Here is a 13988-nt window from a genome sequence, read left to right as displayed (position 1 = left end):
GCCCTGCTTTTACAAGTAAGAGAATGGCAGGAGATTAATACCTTTCATACAGAGTAAAAGGTACTTATGGGATTGGATACTGATAGAGCTGAAAGGAAAATGGAGGAGAATTCAGTTCCTAACCTGACAGGTACTTGGGGAAAACAAACAAAAAAAAACAAAAAAGAAAGGAATCCATAAACCAGGGCAAGGGATTAAAAGAAACAGCAGTTTATCTCTGCTTATTAACAACAGCCCTTATTCCAATTCTTTGTGGAGAATAATAAACATGACTTAATCTTAACAACAATGTTATGATAATTTTCCAAACACATGTACTCTTTGTTCATTACTAAGACATTCCATGAATCTACTACAAATTTGCAACATCCTGTCAAAGACTATTGTTTCTTTAAAAGAGGAAAATAAAAGGGATTATATTATATATAATGGAGGGGAGGGGTTAATTACAAAATGCTTATATTGTATGCTAATTTATATTTATAGCAAGTGTTTTATTTACCTTTTTGTTTTCTTGTAGTTTTCCAGCTGTAATGTCTGCATACATTTGTATCTTTCCAATTCACACTGCTCACATAGTTCCTCAAGACACAACAGATGATTCTCCATTTCCTCAAAGTTTGCCTCTAGCTGGGCTGTAAGAAAGACTTGTATGGTTATCAAATTGCATCAACAGACAGACAACTCACCTGAACAGAAACAGGATTTTGTAAATAATTAACATGGTGATAATTACACACATATAAATGGCTCCAAAACATAAACAAATCTCAGCCCAAGTCCCACAGTCAAGAGTGGCAGCAGAGGCACGTTAAAGGGAGATCTCTCTGAGGTTCCCTTGTAGCAAGATGCTGAACCATTCTGTTTGTCCCAGCATTGTGGTGACACAGGCTCCTGGCCTGTATTTGAGGAAGAGAAGCACTCAGGACTCATACTTTTCCTTCTTGAGCAGACTGCCAGTTTAGCACTTCCTGCACAGTACTAATCCGAAAAATAAAGCTGTGCTGGCCAAAGGCAGGTCAAATCATCATTTATTCAAATGAAGCAAAAATAAAGCATATGGTGAGAATTTTAACTTTCACATGATGCCATGGTAATATAAAAGAACTTACATTTATGTCTCTGAAGACAGACCCTTTACTGATACCTAAACAGAGATTTACCAATTTTACATACACATGTAAATTTGACAATTAAATCTACCTATTTTACATATGCATCTCTTAATCTTGTCTTTAAATATAATTGTTCAGTCTCAACTTCAAATAGATCTTGTCTATGACATGTCCTGGGAAAACTGATCTCATCTAATAGCTCACATTGCTTTGAGTAGAAATTTGGACTAGACAATTCCTGAGGTCTCTTCTCATCTGAATTAACCCATGTGAACCTTGTATCAAAGGATCACTTTCCCTGACAGTGAGTAATGCTAAATTTCATGTCTCTCCTCTGGATTTCACTAGTTTCCCAAATCCTAACCAGCTGGTCACTCTGGGATGAAACTGTGTGAACTACAGGAATATTATTCATCTTTTTGCCAGGCCTTCTCCTATACCAGAGGGAAGGCAAATTGCAGAATAATTCACATTTTTACAAATAGCAGCCAGAGTTAATGTAGTTCAGACGCTCAAAAAAAGGAAACAGTTAAGCTGAAGGCATCAGTCAAATCCTCCATTCGGGCCTGGCCATTCTACTTGAAGCCTATCTTGGACAATAAATAATTTCAACTTTCTTAGCCATTGCTTCATTATAAATAGCCATCCTTGTGGTTCCCCTAAAAAAGCAAAAGTTAAGACTTCATAAGCAAATTTCCTAGGATGGCTAGTCATATGTTTGGCATCACTTCACCATTTTTTAGTCCCTAACAAAGAAGATCCACAACAGGAAAGGGAAACATGAATCATCTAATCAGTAAAAATTTCCCTAAATTATTTTTCTGTATACAGATCACTGAGCGGAACGGGGAGGGATTGGCAAAAAACAAACAAAAATAAAGAAAGGCAGTTGACAATTAATGCAGAAACAAGTCTGGGGGGAAAAAATGTTTTCAGTTCTATGTATTATGATGTAGAGCATTCATCATTTACCACATACTCAATTTTCTCTCACAAAATTCAGAAGTATGATTACAATTATGATTGGTTGGCCCATTCTCTTTAAGAAATGGACTTCTCTGAGTGCATTAAAATCCAAATACCTGTATTGTGCTAACTTGCTTTTCAGAATAATTGCTCCCTTATTAATCTGCAAAATTCTCAAACACAGCAGGACGGAAAATAATTTACTAAGGTACCTATCAACCACTGTTTTTCTACTTAAAAACGCCCACCACCTGCTTTGCTGTATTTGCTGTTGAAATAATATTAAAAGACAACAACAAAGGACAGGAAAATAAAGTGGATAAAGAAAAATGAATTTTAGAGAACAACTGATTTCTAGCACTTGCATTTGAGCAGCCTCTAGTGGGAATTGCAGAAAACACTATGCTCCTGAAGAACAAGAATGAACACTAGAGATCTCTCCGGGAGACAACAATCTGCTTTACTGCAGCAGAGGTTTCAGAAGTTCTTTTCCTTTCTGAAGTGAAAGAAAAATTGCTTTGCACAAAAAAAAGTTGAAGATAAGCTCTGTTGCACCAACTACAGCTGAGAATTGACATCTCTCTTACCCAAAAGTGAATATATGCACTGTGCATATAAAGTCAGTGCCAAACAAAACTACAGATTTAATTATTTTGAAACTTAGGTTGTAAAAACCCCATCTCCTCTCAATTTTTTTCATATTTAAAAAAATATATATACCTTTAGATTAAGAATTTTCATGTATAGCAATATTTCTACTATTTGGTAGAAATTTTATTAGATAACTGAAAATAAAAACCTTCTTCTTTGGGTCACATCATTCCAATTATAGCAGATTGGGCTGTATTTCTTACATTACCACAAACCTTAATTCTTAGTTTTAATTATATTGAAGTATGTTTAAAGTTTGGTCAGGTGACATTACATTGCATTATCTTCCATCAGTGTACACTGTTTTCCATAGTTTACCAGCTATCAGATATTAAAGTATTCACCTAGAACTCTACAACCACAGATTTTTTTCTTTCAGAAAACAATTTCTTTCTAAAGTGTGTACCTAACTTAAATTTACCACATAATTTTTCTAACTGAAACCTATATTATCTGTAGTTCTGTATAAGTACAAAATTTGTTAAAATAGCTAAATCACAGCTGTATGTCAGAAAATGGGTTTCCACTAACTTGAGAGGTAGCTTTCCTGCACTGTCCCAGCCATTCAAACAACAGAAACAATGCAGTAGTATTAAAGACATTTCTACAAAGCTCATTTACATTCTAACTAAAAGTCAAAAAGCAGAAAGGATGGAAGCAATTATATCAAAGATACTTCCTCTACCTCCAGGCCACACAGGGGCAGAGATTATTAAAAGTTTAAAATGAGCAGTGAAAGGCATATATGAACAGGAAGAGATCAATTCAGGTGCAACAACGACAACAAAAAAAAAAAAAAAAAAAAAAAAACAAACAAACAAACAAACAAAAAAACTTTATATAGTCACAGTTCTACTACCGCTCAATTTTAACCTGTTTTTACAGAAAGGATCTTAAACCCAGCTAGTATTATACCACTTACATGAAGTTAAAGCAGCTTCTTGGCTGAAACTACATAGCAAGTATACTAGGATCCTTTCCCTTGTGTATTCCATCCTCAGACACTTCCAAGTTCACAGCACCAAACTATGCCTTTTATCCCTACCTAATACAACCCCCTCTGCTGAAGTGTTGTGCCCTAGACCCTATGGAGAAAAATTCCCTGTTGAACATAGCTGTCTACGCAATATTTTTCAAATTCTCTGGTTTTACATAGATCTTCTCAATCTATTCTCTGATTTTTTCAATAAAAGATAAATGCAAATTCTGAAAAAATTAGACAAATTCTGCAAAGCTAGAGAATGGCAACTTTCATATTTGATACATAATCGGAAATAAAAAAGAGTGACCTTTTACTCAAGATACAAACAAGGATACTTCTAAGCAATGCAAAAGGTTCTGTTTCCCCAATGAATTCTCACACCCATCTAGTCCTCACTTAAAAAAACAAACAAACAAACAAAAAAAACCCCCTACGGCTAAGAAGCAAAGGCTTTTATCCCTGTGACTGCATGCCCAGCCTTATTTTCTTCCCAGTCCCACCAGTAAAACATTTTCAACCTATGTTGGATCTGTCACCTATGTACAAGATCAGTCTTTCTGAAACCAGTATCAAGCTGATCTTTAAAAGAAAAAAAAAAAAAAAAAAAGGAGAAAAACTGGATTTGGATCAATGTTTGTGTGTACAGATTTGCTGAAATCAAAACTGATGTTTGAGCAAAATGCCTCTGCTCAAACATGAAAACATATTTCATACTAAGAATGCCAGATACCAGCAAGAAGATATTTTCTACAACATCTCAACTAAAACGTGGCTTTAGACTCCAGTTCTGCACCTTGAAAGGGCAGTAACTGTCCTTTTCACTTTTACATGAGAGTAATTTTTTCCTCAAAGTTCTCAGTAGCAGCTACAAGACATTGCATAATACAATAAATTTATCAAATGAAGACAGACTTTCCACTCCAAGTGAGGGATGACTGATAATGTGAAACCTAAGCTAAAGAACTTTATAGAATTGCTAATGAAAACGTGTCTTGTAATACATAGCAAAAGCTGAAGAATCTGTATATGAGTCAATTTTAAGTAGATCACAAAAAAGGCTCATTTCCATAATCTGAAATTTCTTTCACCAAAAGCAGCCAGGATCCTCTACCTACTTTCAGAATGAAAGCATTAATAGATTTATTAGAAACATAGGATGTCAGAAGAAACAACTATTTTGTTGAAATGATGAAGGTTAGCCAAATTACATCTTGGGTACATAACCCAGCACTTTGTGAGTCTATTTTCACTTTTTTTTTCAACAGAGCATTTCACTCATATTGAAAATTTACAGTCAGAGTAATAGTCATCTCTTGGAAAACTGAATACAGTTTATATTTATATGAAGCAGTTAGTTAAGAGCTATAAAAACTAAAAACAAAGAGCAGAGTATTGCAGTAAACTTCTGTTAAATCACCTTCAAAAGGTTAGATAATTTGTACCAAATTCAACATCTATCTGTTCAAATAGACTCCATAAAAATTATTAGAAGAAAAAATAAAACCCAAAATAATTTAAAAAACTGACAGATGCTAGAAGGAATTAATAAGAAACTTTAGATAAATTATTTAATATCTGACACAAAAGGTAAAGCTAGAAGGTTTGGTTCAAATCTCAGAACCTTAGCAGTACACCTCAAAATTCATTAGCTTCCCTGAACAGGCTTCTGAATGCTTCCTAAAATCCTACATTTGCAGTATCAACAAATTACCTAGAGACATACCTATCCAAGAAATTCTACAATTGGAGTGAGATTAATTCTAGTTCATAAAACTGTATTAGGAATCAGAAAGTAGCCCAAATTAATCAGGATTTACAGCATTTGCAGCATTATGAACTATAAAGGCAATTCCATTAGCTTTCTATTATATTGTTTTTCTTTGGGCTACCAGTGGACTGCATAGTAATATTAAACCCAGTGTTTTAATAAATCACTACTTGAACTTTTATTTCCTTAGAATTTTTTTTTCAAACAGCCAATATTAAATAGTTAGCACAGATGATAAAACCTTATTAAACAAGATGGTATAAGAAAATCATAATTAAAAAGTAGAATACATTCCCTGGTTCAGGAGTAAATAGCAAAGTTATCATCAGCCTACCTAGGAACAAAAACTGATTTGTGCATGTCCACTGACCATAGCAGAATGAGAAATTAGCCCCTGTAGACATAAAAGAACCCTCCTTTTCTTCACATTGTGTCAGCACACAAATCCAGCCCACCCCACAAAAACACAGAGCTGCATCACATGAGGAATTTCTGCATACTTCCCAGCTGCTGTAAGAAAGAGAAGTGCAGGCACAGTCCCTGGGGAACTCAGCTGCCTAAAATCCATGTGCAGACAGCAATTTTTCAAAGCTTTAATTTCATACACCCCATATAAATTTTCATGGAAGCATCAGGAGACGTACTGTGGACAGACAGGGTTGCCGCTTGTCAAATGCTACCTGCCCATTTCAAGGCTCAGCAATAGCAGAGATTTTCAGAGACTAAGAGTCTCCAACATTTTTTCTTAATTTAATTTTCAACAGTGGATCAACAGCTTTGTATGAGAGGTTCCAAAATTAGTCCACCAAAGTATTCATCTTTTAAATAAAATGAACAGGTTAATCTTTGGTAAAGTTTTAAAAATTGCAACCCACCTAACAAACTGAGGTGTTTGCTAATCTTAATAGGCAGCATTGATATTCACCTATAGAAAAGCTGGGTATCACTTCAGAATATCTTAACCCTGTACATTAATTCAAACTATGGAAGTTATCTTTGGAACCAACAATTATTCAAAACCAAAAATTTCTGCCATTTCTGCCTTGAAAGTGTCCCTAGACAGGTAAATTTCCCACCATCCCACCCCAAATAGTAATTTTAAACATTATTATGTAAATTACACAGACTCCAAAAGAAGCAGCTATATACATGAGTGTTCATACTATCAAAAATCTAAACAATGTAGTAAGACTTCAAAAATAGCATTTTTCACCTGTTCAAACATTTGTCAAATTTTTTTTCAAATAGCAACATATACAAAATTTCAACTGCTGGGAGAGCAACCACTGCTACTTGTCAATCTTTTTTAAAAAGTAGTTTAAGAACTACAGTTTTACTACAGAAAGCAAAATTAAATTTTATAATCACAACATTCACAACAGCTGAACTTCAGTCTAATCCTCTGTACTGATCTAAATGCTTGTTATGTCTATCAGAACTTACCTAGGCTTGCTGTGAGGCATTCCAGATCTGCTAAGAACCCAGGTATTTGCTGAAGCTGATCCTGCAGTTCCACCAGACTGCTCCTTTTCTTCTCCCAGTGTGCAGAAAGCATCACAACTTCACTGTCGACCAGCTGCAACAGAGGTCTTTTAATTACTGTTCATGAGCGTCTTGACTAATTTTTATAATTAATACATTTGGAAGCATAAGGTCAGCACAGCAACCCTACAACACTGCCACTTGTGTACTCCTCAAGTAAATAAACAACATGCTCAAAAAAATCCCCCTTAATATGGAATATTTATATCAAAATGCACTGAACAAAAATATGGCAAAAAGTTATTTCTCAATGTACTAATCAATGCAGGAAGTATTTTACAGATGTTATTAACTGTAAGCAAGATGTACCTGAAATTTTGGCAGCCATGTTGCATTGGTGCACAATAACAACATCGCTGTGCTGCAATTTTGGGTATATTTATATCAATAGTTTAATGTTGCCAGTCATACCAATTTCATCTTAACAATAAAAATGAAAATTCTGGACATGCAAAGTAGTCTAGAAGATAAAGTAAAAGGAATGACATTTTAAAAAAGTTGCGTTTATAACATTACTGCTCGTCTGCTTTTGTGATAAACTGCAGTAGTGCCAAGTGTTTATGAACACATTTCTACATTACTTCAATTCTTGTTGTTCCATTCTTCTTAACTTTTATTATATAATGATACCCTACTTCCAAGTTTCACTTATATTTTCTATGAAAAACACCAAGATCAAGAGATCTTGGGTAACAAATGTTTCCATTATATATATTTGAGATGATTCTATTATTGTTTCCCTGTTCTTAATTCCATTACCCATTCTTCCTCTTGCACACAACTACAACCTGTGGCTGTATCTGCATTCTGAATTCCTCAATTTCTATAGTCTTTATAGGCAGAAACTGAAAAAGCCTGAGGCAAAGGAGCTCTCAAATTTACAATTCTACCCACTTTATATCAATTATTTTAAAATAACAACTTCTATCTTTTGCAAATTCCTCTAGCTACCTATCCCTGTTAAGAAAACATCCTGTTTCACCAGACAAGTTTTGAAAACTTATTCCAAAGCCCAGTGAGAAATGGAACACTTCAAAAGACCTAACAGTCTTAAATAAAGCCAGGTCTATTTCTGAGACTGGGATATGTTATTTATGTCTGTGAAACAGTAAAGCAAACAAAAAAAAAAAAAAAAAAATCAAAACCACTATGAGATGGGGACAAACACCACAAATATTTCAGTCCTGAGATAACTGAATGCAGCTGAAATGACAGCCATCTAAAAGGACAATTTTTTACATGGAACTGGTAGTTAACATCTACCATTTAGCATGGTAAGACTCTATGCTGCAATTAAAGCTTGAAATTTTCACTTTACTCAACATTTATAAATAAGACAGCACAAGTAACCAGAAATATAATACTGGACAAGTGGACCTTTAGGTCTCCTACAGTACCATCAATCTTCTGTGCTTACAGAGTTTTTATTTTCCCCTTTTATAAAAATATAACAAACAAAACTCTGCAAGCAATTCATACACACTGAGTTGTGTGTAAAGTAAATATCTGAATTTAATGGAAAATTTAAGTCTTTTTGGAAGTTTTTAATTCTCATTTTCCCAAGCAGCCATAACATGTGAGATTAGGTTATATTAGTTAAATATATATGAAACCTCACATTGTTTTCAAAATTACAATTTTTAAAGCAAACTGTAACACATATAATAAAATTGTGACCACATCATTTATGAGATTTCCTAGGAAAAAAAGATCATTATGAGCAGTAAAACATGCCAAACTGGCAAGGAGAACTCCATCTCCAGTGCCTGAAGGTTTTCACTGAACTACAGGGAAAAGCAGGGCTATACCATTAGGCAAGAGAAAAAAAAAAATGTAAGAGACCTTCTTTCTTACTGTAAATATTCATCCACTCTAAAAAGGTATAGAGAAGTCCCTAAGTGAAGAGAAGAGCCAGGAAGGATGCACTCAGCCAAAGTGAAGTGTTCAGCCAGGACAGAGAACCTCACAGTTCAGTCCTTTTTTGCATCATGGCCACCCAGATTACACTGTCTGCCCCTTACCCGTGGCTTCAAACTGAAAATCTGGCCTGAGTAAGGCATCAGCAACACTCACTGGAAGTTTCCTTTCCCTTCATTCCACAAATAAACCACACAACTTGTCACTTTGCTTCCAGAGCAGGAATAGTGAATGAAATCAGGGGAAACCACAAATACTTCCCAAATCTTTTCTACTGGCCAAGTCAATCTTGCTGTCTCTTGTGCACTGTGAGTGGGCAGCAGTGCCACAGCCCTGCCCTGATACAAACCACTAAGGTGCCTCAACCCCAAATACATTCTGTACCTTCCCAGCTATGCCCCACTGCTTTTAAAGATCTACAGCAATAACACACAACATCATCTTTGTAACTGTTTACATCGCATCACGTTATTTGTTATTTCACATTTGTATTACATTGTTGTTTACATTACTGTGAGAGTGAACAAAGCTGTGTGGATGTTTACCTGGAGTTTACCTGTGGGCCAAGGTTAACTCAGTAGGCTGGTACTAAAAATTTTAGTTTAAAATTATTTACACATTTTAAAATATTTAATGCATGGCATTGTTATTTTTTCTTACCTCTCCAGCTTTTGCACAATCTTTGGCTCCTTTATGAAGGGCAGCCCAAGCATCTTCATATCTGAACAGAAGACAAATTACTATTCTTACTGCACTCTCATTACAAGGGAAAACATGGATGTCACTGTGCTCATATTTGCAGGTACTACCAGAAATTACAGCTTAAAAAGCTGTGTAATTCTTTCCAGTACTTACTGGTCTGCTAAGACCAATGAGAGATAGTATCTTCTGAAGAAAAAGTGATTTTATGTTTTTTAACCTACTAACTGACATTAAAAGCTAAGTGGACCCAACAATACTTAAAAGACAACTCACTGCCTTAAACGTCACTTGGAACTCAGTCAAGAAAATGAAAAAAAACCCACAAGATTGTAATCATACATAAACTGCTTCCAATAAAAAAAAAAAAAGACAGAAGGAAATTATATCAAATATCTTTAAGTTATGACCCACAGACTGTGGCTCAGTGCTGGAGCTCAGTCCTTCACCCTTCTGCATTAGTATATGGACTAGAATAATCTTTTAAATGCAGCTTTTCCTCCAGAACTTCAGTTTCATTAATATGACAGTACTTCAGAATTGGGCAAGCTTTAAACACATTTATCATTTGGTAACACTCCCACAATACTAACTCCAGAACAACCATAAACCTATTAGCAACTTAGATTTTCTTCTCCAATTTCTTTCTTAAGAAATTAGATTTTTTAATCTAATATAGGAAGCAAACACTAATAAAGAAAAGGAAGGTCATACCTGCTTAGTAATTCCAGTCCAGCAGAAAACTCTGGCAAACACTGAACAGTTCTATAAAACAAATTGCAAATGTACAAAATGGTTAAAGAAAAAAATATTATAAAAAATGTGTGCACATACATCTGACAGATATGCTGAGCACAGAAATGTTTCCTCCTGCTTCTATTTTCACAAACATTTTTCCAATTTTGGTTTAAAATGCATTACATGGTGTATCTTACAAGAATATTCCAAATATAGGATTACTTTTACTCCTTGTTGTTTTATGACAGCCTAGTCTTACCCCTTTTCAACCATGTCAATTAAAAAACAAGTTTTGTTGAATAATTTCTAAGTCCAGTTAACAAAGATATAGGATGAACATAATTTTAACCTAAAAAAGGGCACGGAACCATTCTGAAAAAAGACTACTACACAAGTTCATGTCCCTCAATACAAATATTCCACTTAATATATTCTACACTAAAAATAATTTTAATGCTCTAATGATCTCCTATTCGATGAATACACTTCCATTAATAACAGTTTGAAGTATAAAGACATCTTAAGTTATAGAAAATTAACAATACAGTACTTCTAAGGATGTGAAAATCTTGATATTATCCAAAAATTGTCTCTTGGAAGATTACCCAAATAGAATGTTCTGCACTAGCATCTAAGCAATTTGAATGGGAAAAAACAAATACAAACAAACCACCATAAATTAAATATTCTTGTCCTTAAGGCAAGGGAAATATGACAGTATCAGTGAGGTGAAAAGGGACCTCAGGAAGTTTCTTTTCCAATCCCCTGTTAAAACCTGTTTAAAAGCAGATTTCTCAGGAAGCTTTTCTCAGCTTTTTCTGTCTGATCATCTCTTGTTTCAACTTAGGCCTATCACCTTTTGAGTTCCCACCACAAACCAGTTTCCTCAATAACCACTTCAGGTGTAATGACAGGCTGCTGCTAGGTCTCCCAGAAGTCACCTATTCTCCAGGCTGAACAGCTGCCCATCTCAGCCTTTCCTCATACACAAAGTTCCTGCCCCAACCATTTTGGTGGCCCTCCACTAATTGCTCCAGAATATTAACACCTTTCTCAAACTCGGGACCAAACTGGACAGGATAGTGATCTAAGGTGTGCTGAATGCAGGGGACAATCACTTTCCTCAATCCTATTGTCTGGGTATTGTTGGCAGCCTCATTAGCTGTTGTCCTTCCCTGCTACAAGGCATGTCCTGGGTTCACATTCCGCCTGCTGTCTGTCAAGAACTTCAGGGTCGTTTTAGCAAAGTTACTTCCCAGATACAACCCCTGTCTGTATTGTTGCAGGGCATACTTTCTTCCCAGGGAAACATGGAATTTGTACCTCTTGATTTTCATGAGGTACCTCTTGGCCCATACAGACTTAGGAGCTTTTATGGATTGAATATCTTCAATCACTACTGGTCAGTATCCTTGACCCCCTTCACTAAGCACAAGGCACTGAAGCCACAAAGGCATTAAATAACTAAACAATCTCTACATTTGCTGTAATTTACCCCATTCATCACCAATCCCATGTTTTCTTCCAGCCTTTTATGAGCAGTGCAGGGCTAGCCGCTCTTCTTGTCCTTAACATCTCTTGTAAATGTCAGTTCCAGGTGAGCTCTGGCTTTCCTAAGGCTATTCCAGCATGCCAAAGAAGTTATGAAGAGGCATCAAGAAATTATCCTTGACACCTTCACAGGGAACTTCTTGATTGCATACTAACAGGCTGTCCTTTCAGGAGCTGGAAGCTGAAGGCTCCCAGAAGAATAGGGGTTTGATGATACAGAGGACTCCTCAAGCTGTTTGGAGAAAACATAATTTTCTCCCTTGTCAGAGGGTCAGTGACAAACTCCCAGTGCAACACCACCCTTAGTGGCCTTTCCTTGGTTCCCATTCATGTGCCCTCAGCCATCCTGACAACCAAGCTAAGCTGTGTTTGTCCCTGAACTTTATTAGCAAAGCAGAAGCCACCCCAACATTCCCGTGTTTCTGCTGATTCAATTGGTTCACCCAGTGCTTTTCTCAAAAAGCAATGGATATTTATTACAGTACTCCAGAAGAACCAAAATACTGAGGACTGGAAACACACAGAGAAGGCAGTTGCCTAAAATAGTTTTATTCACACCTTCACCAATACTTAGTTTAGCCTCCATGCCTTGTCCATACAACAGGTCCTCTATTAAAAAAAAATTATCTAAAACATCAGGACTCCAAACTTAGGACAATTTATTTCAGCTGCTTTATTTTTAGCACTTGGCTTGTTTTTATACTAATTAGTGTCTACACAGTATGCTTTAACAAGAACATGTTTACACTAAAGCATATCTGAACTGATTTTAAGAAGTAACTCACAGATGTCATTTACAGACATCAAGTCTTTCCCTGTAGCTCACATAGGTTGAAAGAATGAGCAAAGAACTAAAATGTACAGGACTAAAAATATCCCCAAAACAATGAAAGAAAGAAAACCAAATCAGCACAATTCTCAAAACTTCTTGGAACAGAAAACTGAAGTATTTCATTACACACATATTTTCCACAGTAAAAAGGCTCCTATTTATGTTTTTACATTAAGAAATCCCCTGAGTTACAATTTTAAGACATGAGATTCACAGAGATTGTAAACAATTACATTTCAGTGTACTGCAACCTGAATCTTCTATGAGGTACTACAATAACACTGCATATTCATTTAATTTACATAGTAATTTATAAACTGATTGACAGCCATTAGAAATTATTTAGGCCTATCAATGAAGGCTGTATTAAGCAAAGCATTTGCTTTTGTTATGCTTCTGTTGTCAAAATAGTATTTTGTAAAATCATAAGCAAATGTTCTTGTAATTGGCTCATATACATGAGCCACTTCAAATATTTCATTAACAAGAGTATCTTATATTAACGCTATATATTAAGGCATTCAGAAGTACCTTTGCCTACTTTTCTTTGCATCTCTTGATTTGTCGCCCAAAGTCTTCAACCTACAAATCAAAACAAATCCATGAGACATTTACAACACCAAAAACAGAGAACAAATTGTTTGAGCACATAATGCACATCCAGTCTATTACAGTTAATTTTGTTTCAGCTTGTTTCACAAATATATCAAATTTCCCTCAGTTTTGTGGATGCCATCATATGAATTTATTTCCACTGACACTTCTGCTAAATCTTGAGATTTTTTGCAGAAGGGCATCAGACAAGCCCTTTGTGGCCACAAAAAAGTTTTATTGCCCAGGACAGTAAGAAATAAATGGCACAGACATAAGCAAGATGGAAATTAACTATGAGAGCCAAAGATATCCGCAGACGTGACAGAGACATTTGTAATCCTGAGTGACCCAGAGACTGAGAAACAACCTAATATAGAGACAGATATTCAGGCTGTTTTGAGGGGTAGTCAAATCACTCACCCAGTCTTGATCACTGTTTTCCAGGAACTCAAAGAAACATCAAAGCTCTACAGCACACCAGGTGGTTGACATTTTGAGAAAAGACATGCTAAGGCAGGTCTCCACTCCCTCTCAGAGAGCTGTTTGTAACAGCCAAACCAAGTAGCAACAACTGAGGAAGAACCCACTGCTGAGAGAAGCTGTGAAATTTGCCCTTCTCCACTCTTCTGCATC

General features: G+C 35.6%; 1 protein-coding gene across 1 annotated transcript in view; it reads right to left on the bottom strand.

The window, feature by feature from the left end:
• Window positions 1–13988, bottom strand: part of DTNBP1 (dystrobrevin binding protein 1) — a 62269-nt gene that overhangs the window by 46101 nt on the left and 2180 nt on the right. The window contains exons 2-6 of the mRNA XM_021553254.3: window positions 13293–13343; window positions 10355–10405; window positions 9602–9662; window positions 6926–7058; window positions 503–635 (exon numbers count right to left, since the gene is read on the bottom strand). Coding sequence (XP_021408929.1) covers window positions 503–635; window positions 6926–7058; window positions 9602–9662; window positions 10355–10405; window positions 13293–13343 — 429 coding nt within the window. The remainder of the gene's footprint in view (window positions 1–502; window positions 636–6925; window positions 7059–9601; window positions 9663–10354; window positions 10406–13292; window positions 13344–13988) is intronic.

The sequence above is a fragment of the Lonchura striata genome, chromosome 2 (genome assembly GCF_050655825.1).
Source record: "Lonchura striata isolate lonStrDom1 chromosome 2, ASM5065582v1, whole genome shotgun sequence".
Classification (NCBI taxonomy): Eukaryota; Metazoa; Chordata; class Aves; order Passeriformes; family Estrildidae; genus Lonchura; species Lonchura striata.
The sequence above is the reverse complement of the archived record's forward strand: the minus strand, read 5'-3'. Positions and strand labels throughout refer to the sequence as shown.